General features: G+C 47.3%; 1 protein-coding gene across 2 annotated transcripts in view; it reads right to left on the bottom strand.

The window, feature by feature from the left end:
* LOC144100816 (pyridoxal-dependent decarboxylase domain-containing protein 1) overlaps positions 1 to 18,131 on the bottom strand; it is a 30,647-nt gene that overhangs the window by 8,466 nt on the left and 4,050 nt on the right. For both annotated transcript variants that reach the window (XM_077633684.1, XM_077633683.1), the window contains exons 3-14: positions 17,730 to 17,810; positions 15,406 to 15,498; positions 14,429 to 14,581; positions 12,876 to 13,068; positions 11,909 to 11,977; positions 8,694 to 8,900; positions 7,719 to 7,790; positions 6,564 to 6,719; positions 5,505 to 5,555; positions 3,563 to 3,640; positions 2,575 to 2,826; positions 393 to 498 (exon numbers count right to left, since the gene is read on the bottom strand). In XM_077633684.1, coding sequence (XP_077489810.1) covers positions 393 to 498; positions 2,575 to 2,826; positions 3,563 to 3,640; positions 5,505 to 5,555; positions 6,564 to 6,719; positions 7,719 to 7,790; positions 8,694 to 8,900; positions 11,909 to 11,977; positions 12,876 to 13,068; positions 14,429 to 14,581; positions 15,406 to 15,498; positions 17,730 to 17,810 — 1,511 coding nt within the window. The remainder of the gene's footprint in view (positions 1 to 392; positions 499 to 2,574; positions 2,827 to 3,562; positions 3,641 to 5,504; positions 5,556 to 6,563; positions 6,720 to 7,718; positions 7,791 to 8,693; positions 8,901 to 11,908; positions 11,978 to 12,875; positions 13,069 to 14,428; positions 14,582 to 15,405; positions 15,499 to 17,729; positions 17,811 to 18,131) is intronic.

Raw genomic sequence — 18,131 nt, 5'->3', positions numbered from 1 at the left:
TACGGCATCATGACAGACCAAACTATGACATCACAGATACTGTGACAAAACCTATCCTGTACTGATTCACTAAGCTGGCAATTGGAAGTGACAGCCTGATCAATATTTGTCTGAAATGACCAAACACAAGCTTAAAATTTTGACCTTCAGTAAATGCAGTGAATATTAACGAGCATGCAGCTCATGACGTCGCACATGCGAGGTTGCCACGAAACAGGAAAATTTAAAATTTTAACTGAAACAAAACATCAATCAGCTGTGAAATTTGGCCCAAAATATAGGAAGACCATGGAGAATGTACTCTGAAAGTTTCAGTAAACTCCGTAGAAGCAGAAAAAACATCGGAGTTGCTTTTAACACCACAACACATAAGCGAAACCAAACGTGCTAACCATGACCACTCTCGAGCGGGCAGAAACGCAAGCAAGCACCATACGGGTCCAAGTCAAGCAGGTCCAGAGCTGCACGGGGAATGTCGCGATTCAGAACTTGGGCCAGCTGCAACAGGAGTAAGAAAACTTGAAGTCACACGGTATTTTTTTCTCTTTTCAGTAAAGAAAAAGTTATGTGCAATAAAAAATACCATAAGCAGCATCCTTGTCATAGGCATCAATGAAACATGTAACCGAACAGCAAAGAAAATCTAGAATTTTAAACAAAATTCAAAGATATGCGCTAGCAGAATCTGTTGAAAAAAATAAACTGGGATAACCTTGAAAACAATCAAGTTTTGCTATCACCCCCATGATTTGGCTCACTCCGTCAGTGATGTAGCTTGATCAGCACTTTTTTTTTGTTTTCCTACAAACTGTGCCAGTTGATTTCTTTTCCCACCCTGCTAAAGCCCCCAAGATATGCAACTGCAGTACATGTGAAGGTTGCGCACAAACGGAACAAGAAAAAATTTTTACCTGACGATAGAAAAGCTGTACTTGGAAAAAGAATCCATGCAAAACTACCATACTTACTCACATAATGAATGCACCCCATCCTATGGTGGTCAAAAATTAGATTTTTTCTTTCATGCAAGAGCATTACTTGGCTCATTGTGCGAGGCAGAAACGCATGAAAAAAACGCAGCCTGCAAATGACGTCGTCACCCCTCCTGGAGCAATACGTCACAAGGCAGGGGTATATCAAGAAACCCATGTCAACTTTCATGCTGAACAGAAACAGGTTTGGAGGCACCTCTCCGCCTCCCTGTGGTGCTATACAATGCCCTCTCAGCTGGATAACAAAGCAGACTGTGCTCATGATGGGGGCAGCTGGTCACCATCCCGACAAACATGATGTGTACGTGTACACAGTGGTGTGTCGTCTGCGCGAGATACGCTAGGAAATACAAAGTCCACTGCTGTATACATGTAAACACGGCTTATGGAATCTTCATCATCCAAAGTTGAATCGCTCCAGTCTACATCATCAGGCGAGACAGCAAAGCGTGGCCGGAAGCAGCAGTTCAGTGCCGACGAAGTATGAGACCATCACAATGCAGCGAAACAAGCTATTTTTGATCTTGAATTTTGTTCTCTCAGGTGTGTCTTGGGACGCTGAAATGGCAACGTTGTCACACGGAGGCTTTTTTTTTATTGTACGAGTTATGGCTTAAGGCTGGTAAAAAACTACTTTACATAAACGGTAGCCTGACTCAAATGTTTCAGTCAGGTGTTTTTCAAAGCGATCGACAACTTCTGTATTTGAACTTTGTTCCTGAAGCCAATAATTAAAAAGTTAGCTAGGCTTAACTAATTAACTTTGGAGAATGAAGAAAACAGTGCTGACTCTAAACACCTCAACTCTAAAGGACCTCAGTTGGTTTCACTGGGCTAGAACACTGCATGTTTTTGAAAAGCTTTGTTACATTTGGCTGGGACACCTGGTATATACAAAGCCATGCGTACATATAGCAGCTGGTCACTAATTAATCGTGTGCAAGGCAAACTGCACAAGCAGCTGGGGTGAAACATAACACCACTCCAGCCAACTGCAAAGAGCAACAAGAATAAAAGTAGAATTGACTGGATCAGGAACCTTTCGTTATAGCAGGGGTTCCTCAATCCTTTTAGCCTCAGGAAGCACCAACAGCTTTCAAAGGATGCCGAGGAACACCAAACATCCTGGATTCTGGCTCTTCCTACCCAACACTCATGCAAGGAAGGGCATGCAGATGAACAAACGCAATTATTAATGAACGGCTGTATGCTGAAAGTCTGGTATAAGCCATTAAAGTACGATTAGCACCCAAAATAAAGTGGTTATAAGAAACGCGCGGGTTGAGCCATGCAAGGATTTAGAGCTAAGGGAAACCAAAAAGCACCCCAGGGAGTGGAACCCATTTTCAGAACTCCTGTGTTATACAGCCAACTCCCGATAACTCGAACTCAAAGGGTACCATAAGTCTGGTCAAGTTAAATGAATTATCAAATTAGAGAAGCTTCATTGTGCTTCCCTCAATAACTGCTGCATTGAGAGGGCCAAACCACCACTTCGAGTAAAACTGAAGCTTGACTCAGAGCTAAAGTTAGCAAGATTCTGCAACATCAAATCTGTACACAAACAACAACAAGGGCTCACCCAAGAGTTGAGGTTGTTGCGATAGGAAGTATCGTGCAGGACGGGATCTTCATCAAGGGTTGCAGCTTCAGTCTCCTCCTCTGTCTTCTCTTTGCTGTCTGACTCGTCCGGTGTGTCACGCTTGGACTCGGTCTCGGACGCAACTTCCGTAGATTCTTCCTCCTGAGTTTCTTCCTCCACCTCCTCCTCAATGAGGGCCTCTTCCGGAAGGTACCGGAATGTCACGACTGGCACGACGACGTCAAACAGCAGCTGGAACAGAATTGTCGCCAAGCAGTGTAACACGGCACAAGGTGCAATAGCCAGATAAAAAAAAAAATACAGTGGAATCTTGACAATATGAATCTCATGGGGCCGCAAATGATATTCGTACTATCATCTGAAATTCGTGTCATCCAAAATGAACAAAATCTGTAAAAAGAAACACTCAAAATGCATTCACATAGATCTGTTCACGCCTGATGGAATAATTTATGGCTGCACGGCCACCGCTCACTACTAAACAGTGCATACCACACGACTGATGCTCACGACGTTGGCAATGTGAAGTAGAGTGCTTATACTCCATTTCATACATAGCAGGAAATGTTGCAGAGGCTGTGGAAGTACTAGTACGTATCACTCTTCACAAAAACTCTGCGAGTTTCATAAACGGAAGTGGTAGCATTGAAAATCATGGTCGAAGCTGTGAGGCACTCAGTGTTTGGGGCCTCTGGCTATGATTTTCACTGAGGAGGTCCTCCTCCTCAGGAAAAACTTTAACTAAGTATAGTACGCGCTTGTCTTCCTCAGTGGAGCCCTCAGTGCAAGGCTCCATGTGCTGCAGCAATCCTGCAGGCCCGCTAGAGCAGCTGTCGCGGGTCTCAAGAAGGGCTCTCAGTCCGTGACCTCGTTGGCCACCATTATCTTCAGGCCTGCTCGATGTGAAAAATTAGCCACCCAAATACAACTAAGTGCCAGGAATTAAAAAAGTCCCACTGGTTCTCACCAGTGTTCCGACAGACTTGGTCACAACATCGGCCAGGGACAGCACCTGGCCTTCTTTGGACACTGCTCGGGGCCTGCCCTGTAAGACAAAAAAGGAGGTGCACCGTGAGCAGTTTCAGAAACAAAGATTCTGGCAGAGCTACTCATTCTCAAGACAGCTAACTGCAAGCCCGTGAGCAGTTTCAGAAACAAAGATTCTGGCAGAGCTACTCATTCTCAAGACAGTTAACTGCGAGCTCGTGAAGAGGACCCTCCTGCATCAATTTCACTAAATGCACTCGAGGCCTTGGTGCCAAACAACTGAACACAGTTAAACGCCTTCAGAACGGGTACCTCTACTACGGAATGACCTGGTTAAAGGAGGACAGAATTTGGTCAGGCCGGCTTCCTATTCTATTAATGTGTTATGAACGGCACTGCAATGAAGACTACTGCAACGAAATTTGCCTTCTTGAAGAAAAGTTTATGCATTCCGGATCCCAGAAGTCTCATTTTATGATGAACATGCATGGCATGAGATCATGGTTCCTTCGGCAATAATGTCACATTGCCAGCATGCGACTATTCCAGTGCCACGAGATGCCACAGTTTCACAAAATAAAAGCATCTCGCACTGACAGCATGCACAAAATAGTTGCTTTTCTCCTCCTGTCAATTGGAAGCTACATCCTCCGGTCAGGGCTGTTATGAATTACATCGTCTGATGCTATCATGAATAAGCACAGGAAGGAGTGGGCATGAGCACGTGCACATGTGCATGCATCTGATCCATAAGCAGCAAAGGAGGCCTTGCAAACACGAGCAGTGCCGATGCCTCCTAATATCAGTGCCCGCCAAAGCGCACCCAAACAGCCATCATTATTCTCATCTCTCACAGCGCACTTTAGCTGCCTATAATGCCGATAAACAGGGTACTGAAGGACGCCGACTAGCGCTCAGTTTAAACGCGGTTTAAGGTAATGCTAGATCTGAAAGCAAACAATGTGCTTGGTGCATCAAAAGACACGCTTAGTTCAAGACCCAACTAAAACGCACGCTAAGCTGTTGAAATGATTTCTGGCACCTGGTGGAACATGTCACCCAGCACCATGCATAGCTGCTGGCGAAAGGCCGGGTTTACCTCCGCTCATGGCATTACTGGCGACAATGGCAGCAGCCATACCAACAGCTGTGACACTGCGAGTGCTGCCGCAGAACTCGAAGAATCCCTTGACACGTACTGGGTGCAGGGTGACAAAGCATCAGGAATGACTGTAGTCAGTATGTGTCAGTTGATGACGTGTTCATTTGCTCACAGCTTACAACAGAGGACAGTGTGGAAGCCATTAAGGACACACAGAAGACCCACGGGGATGACTAAGGGGACACTGACAACGAGCTGGCCGAAAAGCCGAGGGTGGTAGCGACCCATATGATCGCAGAGGGAATTGAGAAATTCTGCTACTGATTCTTGTGTCACTCCTGACCCTTTAGACTCTGCACGCTGTCGGTCTTGACAGCATCAAGTCAGGACTAGTTGCGTATTGCGGGAAGTGCGCCGTTCAAACGAAATTCCCGCCATTTTCCACTAGCTATACGTTGTACCCGTTTGAAAAACAGCCTTGTTTCTGTCAAGGTGCTTATTCTACTTTACTGGGAACCGTGGAGAGGGGACGGGGAATTGTTATAATGAACTCATCTATATAACTAAATGATATTGAGGTCCTGTGCATTTCAGCATAGAGACCATTTGACTGAACTGTTAGCTATATGCTTCCCTGTGAACCCACCACAAACTTGAGGTGAATGTTCTGCGTGTACTAACTGCCCAACTTGTTCGTCAAGTGAAGTCATCGGGGTGCTTGCCGACCGCCAGAACTGCGTTACAACCCTGGCTGCAACATCTGCACACACTGCAGTCTGCTCTGAGCTGCGCTAGTCATGAGATGGAAACAGCTGCTTACCACTACTTCAATTTCTGCAACCTGTTCCAGGCGTTCTCGCAGCATCTCACTCTGCACAAGAAAATAAAACAGAAGCATAAACACTGAGGCACTGCTGCCCGACATGACTCTCTACAGAACACCTCACCTGAATGGTGAAGAGTGGGGTAAGCTGTATGGCACACTACAGGCTTCCCCACTATACAGCAGCAGAACAGCTCACAATCAAAATTAACGAACCAAGTTCTATCTTTTAGGAGTGCACCCCAGTTTCACAAAACAGCAGTAATTGGGTGTCTGAATACAAAACCACAGCATTTCCTATGGTACATACCGCAAACCAATCAGCCCCATCAAATGGCATCGAAAGGGCTAGAAACCTACTGCGAGCACAAAGATGACGGCAAGTTAAAAGAAAGGAGAAAGATTAGATGTGTGCCTAAGCCACCATGCGTGCTGAAGCGACGGAGATGGCCGCATGGAAGCCACCATATCCGAACACACCCTTCTGCAGCAGAAGCCTTCCAGTGCATATACTACAGAGTATGATACATACTATATGGGGTTTAGCATCTTGAAGCGATACACATGGGCTATGAGGGACACCATGGTGGAGGCCTCCAGATTTTCAGTGGAAGTAGCCTCCTTGTTGTCAGAACGTGGTAATCCATTGATATCAGTCAACACTAATCTGCCCTCAGTGTTTCTTTAAATGAAACATAACAAGCCCCATGGAAATTCTGATTAAACTGACTTGCCAAACATTCACTACTTGCATCAAGTGACCAGCTAAAAACTGGCCATCATTCACACTGTTGCAAATCTTAGGAAATTGAGCTAATGCCAAAAGTGTTACCATGAAGTGAAGATGCAAAAGTGTTGCCATAAGTGCCGATTCAATATGGCTGCCATGAAGTGCAGATGAAAACAAGTTGTCACCATGTACAAATGCAAAAGTCCACTCATGAAGAGCAGATACCAAAATGGGTCCACAAAAATATGGTGTTCAAGCCCTAGAAAAGCACTTCTGCACCTAAGAAAAGAGGAGGAAAAACAATGCTGAAGAGGAAAAGCACTCACCAGCCGCAGGCAGTGGAGCACCCGCTGCAGCAGCCCCTGGTGTCCCAGACTCTGCAGACCCACCCAAAGGGGCAGGCATTGCAGCTTGGTGTGCACGCTGAATGAGCTCAGGCCAGCTGCGTGCGCCAGGGCTGCCTCGCTGGTCTTGTACAGCGTCTTTGGGAGTCCTCGTCAAGGAGGACCAAATGCAACTGACAGTGCTTTTCTAGAGCTGAAGACTGATGGCTGTGCAGTCTCCAAACACTCTTGGCTCTTAACACAGGGTATGTGGCTGGAACAGTGTGCGGCCTTCATTTCTCACACCGTGCTTACTCAATTCGGCACGTAAAAAGCGCGGCTCGAATCGCAAGGTACACAAAACAAGAAGACAGGACAAGCACTCATGTTCTTTGTGCCTTGTGTTCTGTTATGCGCTTTCTATATCCTAAGTATGGATCTCAAACTGACCTAACAAGCTGTTGTAGCTGCATGTTCAAACTAACCTAAAGGGTAGTAAGCAAGCTAAAGTGCACTTAAGCAATTTACAGTCATGAAGTCTTATCCAACAGACGCAAAAACAACATGCAGTTCCTAAAAATAAAATTATTGTACCATCACTAAGTGAAGAATCTGAAACAGAGATCTAACCAGAGATCTTAGCAGTCATAGGCAGCTCCTCCAGCAATAAATTACAGCACTAAGCCACAGCTCTGATGGGTCCGGGTGGGGCTGGTAAGTGCGTTCATGCATGCGCAGCATAGCTGCTGCTAGTGGGGGCAGCAGCTGCACACTGTACTAGCCAGAATTTGTAAATAGATGACGCATTCCTCGCTTTGTCTTTGGTAGCTTAAGGAATGCACTAGCCTGCTGCTAACTATGACTCCGATTCACTATGCACCTAGATTCTGAAAGGGCATAGTTTAAAACCTTTTTTTTTTGTAGTAAACTGCATGAGGTACTCATGCTGCAGTAACAAAGAGTAATATTTACAAGATACCACAAAAGCAATGCAACACTGCCAAACGAAGTGAGGCATACAAGAACGGCTGCTTGTCTTGCTGAACCGATCTTTACCTCAAGTGCCAAAGCAGGCTTACCACAATATTCCGATTTCAAAAACTATGCCACCACAGCAATGCACAAGACTCATCATCCCCAGCTGTCCTCAGAGGATACAACGTACGGCACGGATGGCAGGCCCAGCCAGGTGCCAAGTGGGAGTGACACACTGTCTCCAGTGCGGGCAGGCTGCAGAAGAAAAAAAGAAGCAGAGTTTCCAGTGGAAAGTTTCATTCTGCAATTGATGCATTCATAATCAGTGGGTTTTGCCACGCTTCACATGTGCATGAGTAGACTGACCACACAGTGATAGGTTACCCCGACAGATAGCACTCTGGTCCAAACTGCTCAAAGAGTCCAATGATATCTCATCACACTGGAGGGCCCAGTGCCTTTACAGGAATACCATATTTAGTACCTGAATACTGAAATGTGCATCTGTTGTTTTGACTGTCAAAATATAAATTTTTGCTAATATCCAGCACCATATAATTAATGCACGCCTCCCCTTTTCATGACCTTTTCTTTCTGAAAAAAAAGTTTGTTCGTTATGTGAGTAAATACAGCATTTCCACTATGGTCCCTCAGCCCAGCTTCCAAATGCATTAAAAAGCAAGCAGCACTTGCAACACCACCTGACAGCAAGAAGATAAAAACTGTAGTGCTAAGCTTACTGGCTTAGTGCATTAATCAGAGAGCTGAGCTGTTACAGCTTTGGTTTAGCCACTTAGACCTGCATTTGGCCATGGAATCTACATCGTCAGCCATAGGACTAGCTGTGCTCTTGCAAATCAGTAAAATCTGATCCGACCACCTTCCTACCTATCTCTCTTTTCCCTATTCTCCTAGGTGTGGAGGGGAAGACTTCCCTCTATCCACTTTGCGACCTGCCAACCGCAGCAGGTGGCAAGTGAACTGAATTCAATTAAATTAGCCTAGATTAAATTAATCACAAGACAATCAAAGTTCTTATAGCTGACGCTGTAGATTCCACAGTCTATAGAATGCAGGGTAATATGGCTAAACCAAAGCTATAAGCACTGCCACTGCAAAAAAGCATTCTGCGTTGCAGTGAAGAGAAAAACGACGTACGAGGTTGGGCACCGAGACAAGGCACAGGGCAGCCAGTGCGTGCCCCTCGACATGCAGCCAGGCCTCGTGCCGCTTGCACAGGTCCTGCAGGCCCTGCAAGGGGTCCACCAGTCCGACGGCTGGGGAGCCTGCACTCACCACCACCAGTGTTGGCACACGGCCCTGTGCCACATCGTCGTCCATGCACTGCTCCAGCGCCGCCAAGTCCTGCGAAACGAGGCATCGCAACAGGCCGAGTTCAAGGAAAAGAGTGTCACAATGATTTCTCTTGAGCTGTCTGGCTCCTCTCTTCTCAAACCCAGCAGCTACACAATATTTATTTTCTCGTTCAAACTCTCTGAGACTCGAACAGCTTGCCATTTGTTCATCCAACAACACTTCTTTTCGATCTTGAAATGATTAATTTATTCTTGTTCAGATTGTCACATATGTACAGTAGCTGACGGGTAATTCGGATTTCAATAATTCGGACTTGTAGGATATTTCGGACCTCGATGAGGCACTGTCAGTCACCCCATAGAAGCGCATACATATTCGCGACGGATATTTTGGGCTTAAAAAATCCGAAAGTTCGATTTTTCAGACTAATTTCAGTCGCCTACGGGCTAAAATCGGCCATCTTATCGGCTTTTCACCAGTGCAAAAGGCGCCATCTTGGATTGAGGATTTACGCTGCAGTTGGATTGGCTTGACATACTTTCGGTACCTCATTGTTGCCAGTAGAGGTCCCTGCGATCTCTAACACTTCGAAGTGGCAGTCGGATTGTCATCGCAGTCAACTTGCTTTTGTCGCCGACGTTCACGGGCGGTTATCCCTTGTCTCATACAAATGGTGCAGTATCTGTGTCACACTTCGGTGGACACCTGAACCACGCATCAAGGAAAGGGATAAAGGAGAGACTGAGAGACGAAAGAGCTGCCGTAGTGGAGGGCTCGTGAGTAATTTCGACCACCTGGGGATCTTTAACGTGCACTGAGCACAACACACAGGCGCCTTTGCGTTTCGCCTCCATCGAAACGTGGCCACCGCGGTCGGGTTCGAACCCGGGTACTCCGGATCTGTAGCCGAGCGCCCTAACCACTGAGCCACCGCGGCAGGTCTCATACATTCGCGATTCGCCGTTTCATCACTTGCGTTTCTCCGACCGCGTCGACCGAGTAGCGCTCAGTCTTCACGAGGTTACATCCGTTCACCGTTTTGTGATTGTGTCCGGCGGTTCCACCGCTTTGAACAAAAAGTGCCTTGTCCTTGCGTGTGTTTGACGAGCGGTGTGGTGCACACTGGGGTTGTGGACAACATGGCCGCGCCGGTGCCGCCGGTTCCGTCGAAAGAAGCGTGGGAAGTATTCAACTAAGCGCCGTGACCTTGCTGTCTAGCATGTACAGTGAAAGCACAACTTTGGCACAAATACAGGCGCAGGTCGTCGCTAGCAAGAGAAATTTGCTGCAAGGAAAAATCAGTAATACGTATTTTAAAGCCGATTTTATCTCAATAAAGTGATTTTTTTGTACTTCGCGAATTTTTCGGGCTGTTCGATTATTCGGACCATTTTTCGGGTTCCTTCGAGTCCGAAAAATCGGTCAGCGACTGTAACCCCTTGTTGTAATTCCCTATGGGCAACGCAAGGATGAAAATTCAATAAGGGATGCACAAATTGGGCGACATCATGTCAACAAAACATGCCTGCACGAGTTTCCCAAACTTTCCACTCTCCCTCAGTATGAAAAACTTCACAGACAATGCAGCGGTGTATGCACTGGCCTTAGTGACCACACTGTGCGACCAACCTGTGTGGACAGACTGAAATCACTGACACCGACTCTCCACTTCGTCACTTTAGGCACCTTGCGTTCACGGAGACATCTGTGCTGCACCGAATGGTGGGATCACCAGCAAGCCACTACTGCTCCCTGATAAGCCACAGAAGCTCAGGCTACTGTGCTCAGCGGGCTTCTGCATCACCGACCGAAGAGGGTAGAATCCAGTACAGGTCCCCTCCCTGTGGATGCTGGTTTAAACTGGCAGCAATCGGTGGACTCAAGTCCAATGGCTCGAGAGACTCTCAGCATAGATCTGAAAGCTTCAAAGCACGGGACTGAAGAAGTGGGCCTGCTGCTAACTTGTTATGCGCTGTCTGTCCTGCCACCCTCTCCCCCATCTGACTGGTCCCAGTGCATCCTCCTCTCCATGTGACTTCTCCCACTCATTCTGATTGGCCACTCTCCCCCACCTCTCCACATTCCACTCCCAGACAGATCTTGAGAAGATGACATTAGTAATTCTAATGCAAGCAAGCGATACATCAAACCCCTAAAAGAAGAAAGAGGAAAACTCACTGGACAATTGGATACTCCGCAATGAGAATATTCAGCACAGATGTGCAAGTGCTTTCATTCTAAGATATATTGAGCACCATTCTCGTGGCACCACCTTCAACTAACATTCCTTTCCAGTTCACCCGACACCCACCCAAGATGGCGCATTTCGCAGCAGCCATCGCAGACGGAGCAGGTCACAATCCTCCACTCTTACCATATCCTCCTCCTTTCACAGTAGCATTCCTTCTTCCATGGTGACCTCCTTCCACAGAGGTTACCCCCCTCCATGGGCGCCAACCTCCTTCCACGGCAACCCCATGTGGCTACTGTGGAAACCACCCATTACCACTCTCCTTGGTGATTACAGAGGTAATCACCTCCTTGCACAGTAACTAAATCTCCTTGTGGTTTCTGTGGTAACGACCCTCAAGTTACTGCTAAGACAATAACGACGCTCAACACAAGGAACAGGCACTCAACAGCGGTGTTGCAAAAATGAACACCATCCACTGCCATGGCCAACGGGGTCACACAACACTCCGCATGGTCAATCACTCATGGGAAACATGTGCGTAGGCTCTGCAGTTCATGCTGCTGCATCTGCAGGTGATCAACCCTGCACAGCACATTCTCTAGAGTGGCCGCACCACACATGGATGCCCACTCTGGTAGTTCCCCTCACTGTCCCACATTTTGGAAGAGGGCTACCTGGCAGACTTTAACGTGCACAGGCACACTGTTGAGAGCAGCCTTGTCTGGCTTGCCTGGATAGCATTCTAAACAACCAAGCAGTCAGCACAGATGTGCTTGGTTTGAGAGACAATGGTGCCAACAATGTCAATACAACGGCTGTGCAGAAAGCCTTCTGGCCAACTATTACTGCAATAAACACTTACTGTTTGGTAAAGGGAGCCAGGTGTCCCAGTCAGGGGAATCATCCTGAGGCAGGACACGGGGAGTCCAAGCTACAGAGAACAACCAGCACGTGTGATCAGCGGTTGAACATCGTCCCCTGAATCCACGCACAATGTCGTGATTCAACCAAATATAGTCATAAAGTGGCTTTTCAGCTAGTAACAACAGACAACACTTGAGTTAAAACCGCATGAAACGAGGTAGGCTGTGCAAACCAACCAATTCTTTTTGTTACTGCAAAGCCAGAAAAAAAAAACCAACAGAAAAGGCAGTGCCAAACACAGATAATTTTTTTTCATGTACACCACAGCCTTAGAGGTGTCATAGAGTCACTAACAGCAATTATGCAATCAATGCCCATATGAACGTCATAAGCAAAGCGGCACTTGCAAAGTAGTGAGATGCAACTTTCAGTGTCATACAGTTAGGGGCAGATCTAGGCAAGAGAAGGCACCCCCCCTACCATTAGCAACAAATTTTTTGGGGGCAAACCAAGAAAAAGCTTTTTCTTTTTTTCAATGAATAAGGTCTTCAAAATTCATTCCTATAATAGGACGCCCTCCCACAACTGCCTCCTCCAAAATTCACCCATTTCCCTTCAAACAGCACAGTCCCGCACGAAAAGCAAGAAGTAGAACATCTATAAAAGGGTTGTGAACCTTTCTGTGAGACCCGCATTACACCAGTAAGGATTCACCACTACAGCTGCTTACCTCACTTGAGTATGACTGTGAGTGAGGTGAAATGATTGAGCTCATGAGCGAGTGTGCAAACCTATAGCTTGGCGGAAAATCTTCAAGCGCAGACCAATCGTTAAAAAGGAGATGACGTTTCAGCCCCGGCTTACGGGGGCCTTGTTCACAATGAAAGAAAGACAGGAGTGAAGGTAAGTTATATAGGTTTCATGATATGACGCAAGCAGCGGGAGTATATGGCTGCCCACCGCACCTGTGAGCAGAGGTGGTGCCCCAGGCTGGTGCGGGTGTGCGCCCCGATGTAGAGCACGGGGGGCCGGGCGGCCAGAGCGTGGTAGCCCTCCCCCTGGGATAGGCGTGGGTACTTGGCATGCAGGGCCAGTCGGCACACACGCACCAGGCCCTCACGGGACTCCTCGTGAAAAAACACCGACGAGTCAAAGAACCTGCATCCACCACAGAGCGTGCTCACAAATGGTGGCAAAACCAGGGGAGAGAGACGGAAAAGCGAAACCCTCTCATCAGCAGATTAATCCATACTGTAAAGGATTGCCACTCCTATCCCTACTGTATCCATATCACTTGTGGAGATTCGCCCTGCTCCGTCTCCTTATGTTCATTTTTCCTGCGATGTGGCGTCCTCCCTAGTTACTCTAACTACCATGCGAGGGCGCCTGCACTGCAGCAGCACTGGTGCCACAGAGAGTGCAACTGTTGCGAGCACTAAGGGAACAGGTTTCTCCTCCTTCGACCGAGGGAACTCGTCACGTTCAGACGGTTCGCTGAGGCTCTGCTCTACAGCAGTGGGAAAAACGCATCCCTCTTGTGGGACATGTATCCCACAGGCTCGCCACATTCGGCCTCAGAGCACCTCTCCTGCCCTAAACTTGGGTGAACACTCGCTCATTACCCTACTAGTGAGCTGGATGACTTTGAATGCTTTGCTTATTTTGTTGCTAGACAGGGTCATTGTTGTAGCAGCAATAAATGCCATTTCTGGCAGCTAGAGCTCAGTAGTGTGCATGACCAATGGTAGGGTCAGCGGCCTGATCTGTCAGCCAAGAATAAGCAGGGAAAACGTTCTTATTCCCCAATTCAAACCCCATACCATAGAGACCCTATTCATGTGAGGTCAAGTAGATGGTGCGCCTATGCAAGCAACCACGAAGTGCAACAACACAGCAGCCATATCACGTCGTGGCCACATCAGCGGGGTAATCCCACTGTCCAGAAAGTCCGAGAACAACCCCCACTGCTAAGCATTGGGAAAAGACAGAATTTACAGTAGTGCACAACACGTCTCCTGGAAACCAGAGTGGTGTATGGGACAAAACTTACGCCCCTTGTCAATGCCTACATCCCCCATCAACATCATCTAGTAACTAAACCTCAAAGCACTTCGTCAGTGGCGCGACGAGAGCATGATTCTTCATGAAAGGACACTCTCGAGGGACAGTAAACTATAATAAAATATCACGACTACTTCTGAAAGAAAACAAAAATAACTTCAAAACTTGTAACATTTTCCACAAATGTGGTCATGCAGTCAAATATACCAATAATGGTAACGTTTCGCTGCAAGACATTGCATCGGTCTGTTTTATGTGAGTTTCAATCCAAAATTAGAATCATGAATTCTTGTCTATTTTATTTTCAGTGCTCAGTTCTTACAATGTCTGACAAGATCTTTTCATTTCCACCATAACCTCAAGACAAACTTTGATCGGTTGACGGCCCCTTCAGGGACAATCGGAAATTTTTTTTTTTATTTTGCAAGGACACAGCAGCCATAACTTGGCTACTCACCTAAAGAGGCGGGAAACCCAGAGGCCAGTGTCAGAGACTATGCGCGCCGTCACCTTGCGCAGTGCCGCACCCTCCAGTGTGGAGAGGTAAGCTGCCAGGGCATGCGAGGCAACCACAGCCTTGCCAGCATCGTCCAGTCGCCGCAACATATCCCTGGAATTAGCAACCCACTGTAAGCACACTGCCTTTGACAGCAATCTTAAGAGAATTCTGGCTGCAGCTGAAAATGAAAAGGTTGTGCCAGTGAAATCAAACACTGGTGTCAGAAGCAATTTGCTGCAGCACTAATTTCCAGCAATGTCTGCACAAGTACGTATGTCAATTATGTAACACACTGCAAGATGAAGGTAGCATGAAGCATTAGCAATGTTTGGCAACAAAATGTACCGTCCGGGCACCTACTCGGCAGAAACATCCCAAGCCAAATCACAAGACTGCACCATTTGGCAAGCAATTTTCAGTTTGCTCAATACACAGTACCAACACTGGAACCAAAGTGAAAACCGAACTGCTAGCGCATCTAATTTTCATTTGGCCTAACTATGCAAATCGACGATAATTTTTTATTCTTCTGACTTGCCTTCAGCCTCACAAAGCTCTCTTATACAGTAGACTTTCTATCAATTTCCTCGGTGGCCTCTGAATTTCTCTCGGTGCCTTAAGGTGTCAACAGCTATATCTGGATTCAACTATGATTTCCAGATTGCCGATGAGAAGCAGTGTGAAATGAAACTATTTTGCCCTTGAAAGCTGACGCATTCTAAGGGCATACACACAAGCACAGCAAGGAAGCACACACACGAAACAGAATACTATATTCCTTGCATGTGCACCTTGATCTCTGCTTCCAGAGTGCACTGAACTGTCCATGCACTACCACAGCATCTCGTGCCTGCAGCAACAGTGCTTCCGAGGTAGCGCCTATTGAACGCTGCACTCCAATGAAGAGCGTAGTCCAGGACAGATCTGGCACTCACCCAGAGGAGGCTCTCACGTGAGTTGACTGCGCCAGGCAGTGCTGCTGCACAATGTTCTCCAGGCTGGCTCGAATGTCGTCCAGCGACAGGGGCCTGTACAACCGGTGCAAGGAAAATGTGATGGTAGAGCATCTCTTGGTACAAGCATGCCCGCCAGTCGCCACACATTCAGTACCGGTATACAGTAAAACCACAAGTACAGTAAATTTTAATAATTTTAGACCGCCGCCGGTGCACCGTCCAACGCCCAAGTAAGTCCATAACATCGGAAGCTCCATAACATCTGACGCTGCGGTGGTGGCATTGGTAAATTCAGACAGGCTCCCCCTGTTGCGCCGTGTCAAGTACCAGATCAGAGTCAAGACAGAGGAGTACGTGCAACGATGCGATCAAGCGCAAGACGGCCTGCAATGACGGTTCTGCCGACAGCTCAGACTCCGCGCGTGCAGCCCGCGGCCATCTGTGCGAGGCGGTTTTTCCGCGCGCTTCACAGGCGAAGGCATAGGAAAATCAACTGTACGTTCATACCAGCACGAAGTTATTATAGAGGCAGTAACAAGATTCGACATTTCTACGATCATCGGCGGTTAGTTCGAAAGCGCATTCCGCTGTGGTTTCAGTGCGAAGCACGTTAGGCCTAGCGACTCCAAGCGAGAGTGAGCGGCGCACTGTCACGGGGCGGGCCACACATCGCTGCAGAAAGCACGCCGCCGGCACATTCGCGTCGTAGGGGTGCATTGTGCTTTATTTTTTCCGTTACGATGCAAATTCCTAGCACAGATACTGCTGCCGTGGAGTAAAGGCAGTTCTAGAGGAACGTCTTCGAAGGGTCGGAGCAGCCATATTACTGGCATGTCGTCTATATCTTCGAGGCCCATGTGCGTCAACTTAATCCACAGGGATGGGAGCACACGCGTGCCTGGTCTAAAGCCGCCTCTTCAACGCTGAAAAGCCTGGCTGCGCGCAGTTTCAGAACCAATTCTCACAGGACAAAAACTGCCGCTTTTACAACACGCGGGGAAAAGAAATTTATTTTTGAAAGCCAGGGTAGCGGACGCGTTTATTACGCGAATGCATCACTTGTGCGAGATTTTCAATTATATGACGGCTTCAAGTGATACCCTGAAAGTCAAGGTTTTACTGTACATTGTTCCCAGCACTCCTCTGATGTGCGCACGCAACCACAGGGCGAGTTAACGATGGGCAGGCGCCCACCAACTGGCCGAGTGCACGGCAGCGTACATAGTTTCATTTTCGCGTTGCCGCCAGCCCGAGGCGACAGCGTCCTTCGACCACGCATATCAGCCAGCCAGCCAAGGACACCATTTAGAAGGATAACTGCCTTGTCGCTGATAATTTTCTTCTAAGGCGCCTTGCCGCTCCGGCGCCAATGCACTTGCTTCGCTTCCGTCCGTGTTATTTTTCGTTACTCCAGCGCGCCGAAACTGCGCACTCGTCACATGCTGTTTCCGCTTCGTGCGGTGAAGCCTCCTCACGTGCGATGGCACATGCAAAGAATCTCCAGCGCTACCGCATCGTACACTGTAATAATGCGCGGAAACCTCTACCATTATGCACCAGTTGTGCTACAGACATTCCCGATAATGTACAAGAATTAAAGCATTTGATGAAACTGAGAAATAATCGTTGTCGCACAGTTTTCATCTTAAAGGTGCCGGTCCTGTTGTCTTCTTTCTTTGTCACTCGTCTCAGCGCTGTTATTCCCAGCAGTATGTACCAACTCGCTCAACTTTCCGTTTTGTTGATCTTAAAAGAAGATGAGCCCTGTCCAGGTTTACCCCAAATAAACTTTAATTTCACGCGAATGGTTCTTTCACGCGATTTTTTTAAATTTCACGTGAACGGCAGTGTATGCGGCAGGCACGTAACCAGATATTTTTTTTGGGGGAGGTGCCTATAAATACCATACCTGGAGCGAAAAGTAAATCAGTTGTAAGTAGTATTCTCCTTTGTTGTGTCATCCTCTCTCTGTGGTCTTCCTTTAAAAAATAACAGGTTGCGTGGTCCAAAATGTGCCATTTGCACTCACCTGGCCCGGGTAAGAGCTGATATGGGCACTCCTGTAAAGGGTGCCATACCAGCAATTCCTGACATTTTTCTGGCCAGAGATGGCGAAAAGCCTAGCAGTTTTGTTATTGCCATTGTTGTTCTGCTCAATGGTGCTGTGGCACTGACAGCAACGATGGAGTCAACGTGCAAACTGCCTTAAGACACCACGACTTTGTCTCGTGCAGAATCAGTAAGAGCAAAATGAGCAAGAGAACTTGAGCATAACTACAGTAAGGTCAAGAGCATGCCCTTACATAGCCTGAAGTGGGCCAGGAACGTGCTTATGGGCATCTTTGCGGGCTTCAGCCTCGTCGCCGCCACCCAGCCACTGCTTTCTGCAAGTACATAAAAGGCAGCACTACATGTACAGCTCCCTCCAGTATCAAAGGGAACAAAGTGTGAGCACTCAATAATTACTACGTAATTATCTATGAGAAGGACACTTTTTTCTCTTTTCTAACTAGTTTATGTCAAAAAATAATAGTAAACAAGTCATCAAAAAAATTCGTCTTCCTGTGAAAACTGGTAGTGCCCTTTCATACTGGAGGGAGCTGTACACGTGCTCACAATGTTAGCTGCAACGTTGTGGTGTTGCCCACATTGTGCGATAAGCTTCGCAGTGGTGTAATGGCCATGATATGCAGTGTAATGAAACA

Source organism: Amblyomma americanum, chromosome 8, assembly GCF_052857255.1.
Source record: "Amblyomma americanum isolate KBUSLIRL-KWMA chromosome 8, ASM5285725v1, whole genome shotgun sequence".
NCBI classification, from domain to species: domain Eukaryota; kingdom Metazoa; phylum Arthropoda; class Arachnida; order Ixodida; family Ixodidae; genus Amblyomma; species Amblyomma americanum.
Note: the sequence above shows the minus strand (reverse complement) of the source record. Positions and strands in the feature narration are given on the sequence as shown.